Source organism: Toxotes jaculatrix, chromosome 18 (assembly GCF_017976425.1).
Source record: "Toxotes jaculatrix isolate fToxJac2 chromosome 18, fToxJac2.pri, whole genome shotgun sequence".
In the NCBI taxonomy this organism is placed as follows: Eukaryota; Metazoa; Chordata; class Actinopteri; family Toxotidae; genus Toxotes; species Toxotes jaculatrix.
In genome coordinates, this window is record NC_054411.1 from 6053808 (window position 1) to 6063815 (window position 10008).

Here is a 10008-nt window from a genome sequence, read left to right on the forward strand (position 1 = left end):
CAGCCAGTAAGTCAGAGGATTCAGTTTCACATTCTCAAATTTTACTCTAGCGTGTTGATATTCGTCTGGTACGTAGCTTTCATAATATACAAAAAGATTTAACAGCCTAGCAGTTAAAAATGAAATGAAACCTCTCAGCAAGCAACAAGGCCCTGCCGAATAACAAACTACTTTCCTGCATTTATCCGATCAAACATTATGCAATATAATACACTGGAAGCAATATTAAAGCGAAGGAAAAAAAACATAGTCGGTAATAGCATTAAATAAATATTTCCTTGAAAATATACATAAAAGCTGCCATAGACAGATCAGAATATGTATCTGTTACATTCATCCATCGGGCTCGCCTGCAGAGAAGGGCAGCTGTCCATGTACCTCAACAACAGGTGACAAAGTACCACTGCCTTCCCTTTGAAGTGTTAGTGATTAATAATAGGCGTTCAATACCGTATTGGGTGTGTGGATATTATTGTTTCCCAATGTTTTCACTTTTAAAGGAGTAACTGATACAATAAAAAAAGAGAATAAGTCAACATGGACCTACTGCTGTACGTTCGTACGATTCCCAGACCGTGCAGAAATATTGTAAACATTTCAGCTTTTTCTACTTTGGTACTAAAGATACAAATGATGGTTCACGAATCTGATGACTGAGCTTCATTACAGCATGTGATATACTGCATCTTGCCTGCATTAAGTCTATTGGAAACCACCCAGTGAATACTGCGTCGTGTGATTAAGGGGACATTAAAAACTGAATCCATCTGTATGTTGTAAAAGCTTTAAGAAAGATAAGAAAAAACAAACAAAACTAAACCAAAAAAAAAAAAAAAAACAGGCGGTGATGGTTCAAATGACAAATGTTCTGACAGGTTTAAAGTGGGACATGCTGTTCTATAGCAACAAGATCATCTAAATAAACAGCGCTCCATTTGAAAAACCTGATTCATCCACTAATACGTTTCCATTTACACAGCAAACATTGCAAATATAGAAACCCATATCTGTACATAGTTTTGTTGAATTAAATAAATGCAGGGAGGGAAGGAAAGAAAGTTCTTTTTGAATGAAAGTTCCAGATAGTTCTTCAAAAAATACTGAGGTTTCATTAGACATATCTTCGTATAATAGTTTCATATTACACAACAGCGAATCCACTGTCACAGGACTTGGCCATGCGATACCCAAAAAACCTATAATCCATTGTAACATATATATTATTAATTTGCAATATATTTTCTCTTTAATAGATAAAAGATTTCCAGTTGGATGCTTTACATAATATGACAAATTTAAAGAATCTTTACCCCATTTTCCTCACAGTCAAAAGAGAATTTTATACACATGAGTGAGTAGTTGATTATAATGCGGAAGTTTCCATTGATTCAATTGTCAGATGAGGTTCTTGTGTCATTTCTACAATGTATGGTCCATTTTAAAAACACCTAAAGAGATTATGGTTTATTTTGGGCTGATACACCTTTCCAGTAGTCTAAAATATCGTGCAGGTCCTCATCCTTTGCAAACTGGACTTTCTTACGCAGTGCATGCCCTGCAGCCATGTACTCCTCATCTTTGTGCCTTTTCCGGTGGAGTTTGAACCGCTCCCAGATGCTGTGTGAAGGTTTGCAGTAGTACTCGGGACTGGAGGAATAGCTTAGATTGTGATACTGAGATGACAGCTGGGAATATGCTAAGTCTCTGGAGCGGGAGTGAGTAAGAGGCTCCAACATGGAGGACTTGTGGCTGTCAGGTCCTTCGAGTTCCTCTATCTGAGCATCGGGGTACGAGTGCCGGTGGTCGCTGTACTGACGGATCTTCTCTGCCTCAGCCCTCAGGATGGTGGCAGCAGGTGTTACAGTGAGGATGGTCTCTCCTGTTGGGGAGGTTTTCTCTATGTACTTTGATTCAGAGCGATAAGGCCTGGGGCTTCGCATGGGCCCTCCTGTGGCAGTGCTGGGCCTCTTTGGTGAGACATCAGAGGTCCGATGCCTCTGCAGAGAATGATGGTAGCTGTCCTTGTACACTGGGGACAGAAGACCAGATTTACTCTGTGGGTGTTCAGATATTAGCACGAGCTGAGGCTCTGCTGTGGACACTGCTCCAGATTTCACCCCTTGAAAAGAGGTGGATTCTGACTTTAGGGCATCTATACAGTTGTTAATTATCTGATTGACTTTATCCACCTCTTTTGCAATGGTGGAAATCTCCGCCACTGACCCCTGGCTATTGCCAGCCATTCCCATGTCACACTCTCTGCGTTCATGGTGGTCCACACTTCGCACCTCCATGTAATTTCCCTTCATCATTTTAGGCGTATCACTTATCTCTTGAAATTTGTACTGCTCCATTTCACTAGCAGATGGTAAGTACGGCATACGCGCCATGCTGTCCCCAGCTAATAACTGCTTCTGCGACATTCGAGAAATAGTCCCTCCTTCCAATTCTTGTCCATATTTGAGTTCCATTATATTTTTCTTCAGGCTGCTTGATTTTTTGTGCTTTTCATCTTGCTGACGCTTTCTTCGCAAGCAGTAGTAGACCACCCCAAGAAAAATGACCATGCTAAAGAGGCAGCCTAAAATTGTCATAATGTAATGAGTAGCAGTTGCGTTGTTCACAGCTCGGTCCTTTTCAATCCGAGGGCCAGTAGTGACTGTCAGGCAAGTGTGGTTGTGTCTAAGAGAGTTACGTATTGAAGCAACACAGTATGTGTAGTTAGTGTGGGGTTTAAGGTTTTTTAATTCAATATCTTCCTTTATGTCTTTCAGATTTTGAATATCTGTGAAGAAACTGTTGTTGTACAGAACCAGAATGTACATCTTCTTGTAAGGATGAGGGATCTGAACTGTGATGGTAGCACCTGTGTTCGAAACTTGCTTCACTTTCATCACAGGGGTTACTTCCACACTGCTGTCGGTTGCACTGATGGTAATGTCATCTGGTTCTGTGCCTGAGGGACAGTCTTCCAGCCCACAAAGTGTTGAGTCCGGTGGGAGTGTTGTAGACTCAGTGGGCATAGCAATAAATGGTGTCACGTAGTCATCAGTACACACAGTCGTGAGCATGTGAAGCGCATTTCGATATGTTGGATTGTTGGGATTCTGGCTGAGTAAACTATAACCAGAGACGCCGGGTGGGGAGTCGCAGACCATCCGCTCATTCGTCCTGTTTGGGAAAACTGAGAACCATTTGACAAAACCAAGCAATTCACATGAGCAGTTGAAAGGGTTGGTGTACAGCTCACAGGTGGTCAGTTTAGTCAGACTGGTAAACGTGGACCCGTCTAACTGCTGGATCCGGTTCATGGAGAGGTCAATGTTCTCTATGTTGGGGCATTCCCAAAAGGCATTGGGTGTCACAGTCTCAATCAGGTTTGCCTGGAGGTAGAGGTACTGCAGCTTTCCTAAACCCCTGAGGATTCCCTCTGTCAGGTTCCGCAACTTGTTGAAGCCCATTTGAAGGACTTGTAAGTTAAACTGAGCAGAAAAGGCCCCATCCTCTATGTAGGAGATTTCATTCTTTGTCAGGTTCAGGTAGGTCAAGTTGGCAAAGCGACTAAGAGCAGAATAATGGATACTTTTGATTTTGTTTTCATTCAGACGAAGGTCCACAATGGTGCTGTTGATATGCTGTGGGATGGCCTCATAAGGTGGTTGATTTTGGCTACAAATTGCAAGCCATACAAAGCCCTTTTCACCTTCAATTAACCAGCAATCTCCACTGACTCTGCCAATATGGGTTAAATATACAATGGCTACAGACCAAAACAAGGCACTCATCACCATGCCTAAGCTGCAGGCCATTGGTGCTTCTCTGAGAGTCATGTACAGGGCCAAAAAAATAAAAAATAAAAAAATGCGATACCGCTGTGGTTTCAATACAGCTGAGATGATCCTGTTGGAAAATCAGCTGGATGTTCAACTGTTCTCAGGGCCAGAAACAATCCCTTTATTTGCCTCCTCTTCATTGATGGATGGTGTTGTTCCTGTGTACCAGTCAGAAAAACGTTGAGCGTCTGCCTTTATACTGAGTTTCTTTCATTGGGGTTTGCCTGCAGTGTACTTGTGGCGGTGTGGTTTAAAAGAGATTTCACCACCTCGGGTTGGCTTGTGCTTTTCTTCTTAGAGGCTACCATCATTAAATGGTCTCATCTTATTGTTTCTTCCACTGTCTTCCTTCATGTGTGTCTCTCATATGCACGGAGGAATACCCTGCAATATAAAGAAGAACATAAAGTTGACTTCAATTACATTTTATCAGCATAGGAAAAGCACTGCATCGGAAATGTGTTGCATAGGTATTGAAATGTTGCACTCAAAACATAGGTTTCGTATTTACTGCAGGTCCTTCTTGTTCATGCCCCACCAATTATTTTGTACACAATTTAAGAGGTGTTTGCAGTCCCCGTGGCAGACTGTTATTAAAGGAAACCGTTGGCCAATTACCACTTGACAGGTTGGGAAAAGCAGGGTCCCTGTTTTCACACCATTAACCTGAGGACTGTCAGACACAACTGAGGGAGGCCAAGGTTAAGAAGCTGCATTAAATCAATTATACAACACCACAGGAAATGATACTTTGGATCAATGTATTTAGGATTTCCCTCTGAAAACCTTAATGCATAAATTAAAATCTTTTTGAGCACTGGCTTATACAAGAGAGAAGAGGAAACTTGTGTTCAAGGTGTAATTACTGGATTGTCCTTAATTAAATTGTAAACGGAGACGAGCCATAGTTACAAAATGGGAAAATATTTTTTTCTCTCTGATACATCTTGTTAATTTTGCTTCTTTAATACAGATACAGCATATAATATCCTTACAAGCACTTAGTGTACTGCATTTGGTTTTGCGGTTTGTGTAGTTTAATACAATAAAATAATACCAGTTTATCAAATTATATATATATTCTGCAGTAACAGGTAATTTGTAAAAGATTGGGCTAGGCTAAAAAACAGTTTCTCCTCTTATTTTGAAATTTCTCAGATAATTTAAAGTGATCCGGTGTAACCATTGCTGACCATCAGCCATTGTCAGCAGGAGTGACAGGATACAGAAAAATGTAGTGTAACAACAGCACAAGAATAGAAAAGTCATAAAGTCAGCAAACTTACTGTCAGCTGCACAGCAATAGTATCAAAAGTTACCTAACGTTAGCTACCAAGAGCTACTGGTCATATCAGACCAAGTAAGGCCGTAACAGTAAAACCCCTGATTTTATTGAATTGAACAAGAGTGCGTTTTATAGTTCTTTCAGCAGATGAATTCAGAGCACAACCTTGCTCTGTTCCATCGCCAAATCACTCATTATTACAGCCTTTATTATAGCATTTAATTGCATTCATGTCGCTGCTGACAAGGAAATGAAAAAATAATATGCTGCCTTCTGCACAGGTATGCAGTTGAAAGGTTGCAATCACCAATAATAATTAATTTAGAAGTTACTGAAGTGATGTTTTAATCAGTGGAACTTTCATTATTTTTTTTTAAGATGATTTAGATTTTTTTGTAGTTCTCAAATGAAACCGAACTCTTTTTAATTTTTTTTCTATTACAATAAAGTGTATGCAGTTTCTTTTCTTAAAGGAGGATTTTTAATTATTTCCTCCTCTCTTCAATGTAATTTAGCCAATTAACTCATCCAGTGTTGTAAACAGCAACAATAGCATTAATTGACTCAATTTAATTTATGAAGTAGATTAAAGAGAATACTGTTTGTTTAAGTAGTCACACAGAGACTTCTGTAAGGCAAACACAAAAATATTTATGATTAAAACTGATCTTTTAATAGCCACTTAGATGTAATAAATGGAAATACTAATAAAAACGTTGTGGAGATTAATACACTACAAGACGGTTGTTGAAAACATTAGCTCAGGTATTGGTGTCCATCTGTTCATCTCTTGTGCTTCACCAGTGCTGCCTCAGATGCAGGCCAGGATGGTTTGCCTTGTGGCTGGGGACACAGTGGGTGAGAGGGGGCATTTGTGTGTTAGAGAACATGTCCCTACACAACAGAGATAATCACACTGTTAGAATAGAATAAATGTGACAGTTGATGGCAGAGAGAATATACTTCAAGTTGAAACCCCACCTGCCACCGTGGACCTGAAGACCATTCCTGCTGTCATTTGACCTTTTGTGAGTTAGGTTTATCACATTACAGTCACACTAGTGTTGTGGTTCTCCTTATCTTACATCAAGTTGGTGATGCAGTTGTCATTGCACTGCACTCATTTGTCTTTTTTGTTTGACCCTATGGGCACTGACCGGGGACCAGCACCAATTCTGAGACTCTCTTGGTTGGGGGTAATGGAAGGAGTTTTCATTTGGGTGGGTCTGCACCCCAGTGCCACCACTCAACAATGCTATTTCCTAGAAATTTGCATGCTACTAATTTGTTTTGCTCAGTTAGGTTAGGTTATTTAAAAATACTTCTTGAAGTATTTATACTGGATGCGAGTCTTAGGGATGTGGTTGGGGTGGTTAGTGGTAGTACAGAGCTCAGGACACCAGAGACAGGGATTTGTATCCCGAGTCCCATGTGGAGGTTAAGTTTAAGTAACAAAGCACTTTGGTTACGGTTAGGGAAAGATTGTGGTTTTGGCTAAATGCTGATAAAGTAAACATGTACTGTCTCATGCTCAACACAATCTCACCTACCCACTTTTACTTTTTGCTTCTCTACATTCCTTTTTGCTTCTCTACATATAAAAACCTACACTAAATAATAACTGCCTACTACATGACATATAAAACACACCAATAGAAGTTTGACCGAATAATAACAGTTAATAACAGAATGATTCTTTGGCATGTTATCGGGAAAAAACATTCCAGCTCTGAATCATGCCAGCAGGAAGCTCTGCACTGTATGCTGATAAAATGATAAACTGGAACAGTATAATCTGAGGCTTTGTATGTTTCTCATAGATTTGAGTGGGGCCTAGAGGGTGAGATTATATGTGAATCTGCTGTATAGCTCACAGATTTCTGCTTTTTATTCCATAAATTTGCTGTAAATAAGGAAGCTGGTACAGTATTTTTTTCATTGCCAATTGACTTTTTCTCACTTCCCATCCCATTTCTCTTTACCAAATGTGGTAATTGAATGCATACTACAGAATACTGTTTTGCTATGTGGCATATGCAAAAACCACTTTAAATAAATTGCTGTTTTGTTTAATGGCAGTCACCAAGAAGATTTTATAATATGGGCCTGACCCTGTCATTGCATTGAATTCAGACCTGTGGAACTGTAGCTGTCCAAACACACTTAAAAGTGTGTATGAACATTTAACAGAGAGTAAAAGACTGCATTATAAACACAAATTAAATCCAGTTTTGGTGCATAGAAACTTTTTTTTTAAAATTGTAATTCTCCTTGTTTCACACATTACAAAGACATTATCTGTAAAGAGGATGAGACGATCAAGTAAAAGCACTGGTCAGCTGTTCAGGTCCAGATAAAGAGCAGGAATAAATGCTGTGGTGGAGGACACTGCAACAGAATGCCAAAGGCTGCCATTACAAAACAACCTTCGTGACGACAAAAGAGCAGCGGCAGAGGAGCGGTGAAGAAAAGAACACTTTCAAAGCCCCTGGGAAGAAAGAGGTTCTAAATCAAATGTTCCATGAAATGAATATGAAAAATACAGCTCTGCAGAATATCTGGCAAGGCAAGAGATCTCTTAAAGAAAAACAGTGTCTTGTTATTATTCCCCAGTCTCTGACCTTTATCGCAAATATCGCACGGCAGAAACTGAGGCCACCTGACCTGACCTCGGCTCGCTCACAGCATGGCATGCAGCACAAGATCCTTTAACGGCTAAAAGGAAGTTTAAGTTAAACCTGAGAAGTCTCCTCTCATTTAGAATGCATTGGCTGTGTTTTGTTTCTCCACAGTGACTCACTCTAGTGAGCCTCCAACTGATTTACTGGCTCACCACTGAAACCCATGCATATATTACAGCCAGGCTAGTTCCCCTTGTTAGGGTAAACACAAAAACACAAGCATGCTCACACTGATAGGTGACACTGTATCCTTTTGCTTGATAAAACACAGATTTTGCATTCAAAAACTGTATCTTAACTCCTTAACAACTGGTGTCCCAGTAAATCCACAGCATATGCCAACAAAAACACGCCTGGAGTGGTAAGTTGTTAAGGGATAAACAAAGCTACAATCTACATTAAAATTAATTTTTAGTGCTTTAGTTTTATGCAAATCACACCATATTGTGTATTCAGATCTTCAAATGAGCCTAAGGCAGCCAGCAGTGTATGTTGCCTTATGAGAGCTTAGGTCTATTTGCCACCACAGACCCACTTTCCATAATGGCAGCAATCTGTATGGTCCAGTGCTAGCCCTGAGTGCAGCAGGCCAGAACACCCAAGGCATCAGAGCTGAGTCTATTCCCCTATCAGACACAGGCAGCCATTCCACAGTCTCTTTTCCATTTAGGCTTTATGCGCTGGGTAATGAAGGCTTTTCTTTTTCCTTTCCTGTTCTGTGGATAACCTATTGAAACCCAGCTCTTGAAGAATGATTCAAACACAGCCTTGTAAATTTCTGTTCCAGTTGCTCAGGGCCCCTTCATACTTCACTTCTACTCACTAAATCATTGGCTCCTTTTTTTTTACTTTTTAAATGAAACCAGAATTACAGCCTCACGGTTGTGTGCCTCTGCCAACCTGTCAAGTTACAGGTTTCATCCATGTTTGTCCAGACTCATATAATATATGTAGAGAATCCTTCAAATATGGATGTTGCTGCAAAGAAGCTGTAAATTCTAAAATGCACATCTTCAGCCCGGCAGCACAGAACATCTATACAATTACCAGAGTTTCAAGGTTGGCACCCAAGATTAGTGTCACCAATTCAGCATCCGACCATACGTGAAATTTGGTCACAGTCTCCTCTTCTGTGTCTGAGTAATGGCATTAAATAGTGGTCAGAAAAGTATTTTTGGAGAAGATTACGATGTCACAGTGAAGTTGACCTTTGACCTTTTGAATATAAGTGCACACTTAAAACCTTTTATTAAATTCCTCTAGTAGTCTTCACTACATATATGAGTCTGGACCGACATGGATGTAGACTGAAAAGTGACTCATTGGTGGAGACACACAGGCTCAAGGTGCTGATTCTAATTTGGTAGCATGTAACGCAACCAAATTTGAGAACTAGATTTTTTTTTTTAGAGTCATCTAGTGAAAAAACATGCAAGACGTGACATGCTGTGGAGAGGGTTGAAGTAGATGTTGCGGTAGTGACACGTTGGCGAGGACTTTAGAGGAAATCTTTCAGCTGCAGCAGACCTCTGTGCCTCACTAGAGTCTTGAAATGTGAAGTGGGAGGGTTGTCCTCTCTCACACAAAGCCTCAGCTCTACTGTATGTAAACCAACCAAACTGCACCTCACCACCCTCTCTGGTTAGCTCTGCCTCTCAGTCCCTCTCTGTTTGTCAGTGTGTCTGTCCAAACAATTTCACCGTGCATACTAAACAAATATTTTTCTGTTCTACCCCCAAGTGTCTACAAAAGCATGATATCGAAGGATCTGTTTTTACAGTGTGAGGCCTTGCCTTTTGTTGTTTCTCCCCGTGCTTCCTATCTTGTGCTTTGTGATGGTGAAGGTGCCTCAATCTCTGAGGACCCTCCTCATCCATACCAATGACTGCCCTTTATTTGATGTCATTGAAAATGCATGCACTTCTTGCTGGGAAGAATGAAATAAAGTAAAGATGGGAAACCAGAAGTGGAGAATCAATTGAGTTGAAATGGAAGTACTTCTCTTGGGGAAGGAAAACATTGTGCTCATTGAGGTACTGAATTACTTTGGAGAGAGGGAGAACGAGGCACATATGCTTGGGTTATATCAGAGGATATTAAAGTCATACATTAATTACTCGGGGAGTATTGCCTGGAAAAGAATTGATGGCCCTGTCTTCATTGAATACTGTTTGGTAAAAGTTCAGCAGTTTTATGGCTTCCGTGATAT

At 40.3% G+C, this 10008-nt stretch overlaps 1 protein-coding gene across 1 annotated transcript; it reads right to left on the reverse strand.

Annotated features, from left to right (window-relative positions):
• Window positions 1–1457: 1457 nt before the first annotated feature.
• elfn1a (extracellular leucine-rich repeat and fibronectin type III domain containing 1a) lies at window positions 1458–3830 on the reverse strand. The gene has a single exon (XM_041062250.1). The coding sequence runs from the start codon at window positions 3828–3830 to the stop codon at window positions 1458–1460; it is 2373 nt and encodes a 790-aa protein (XP_040918184.1).
• Between the last annotated feature and the right edge of the window lie 6178 nt (window positions 3831–10008).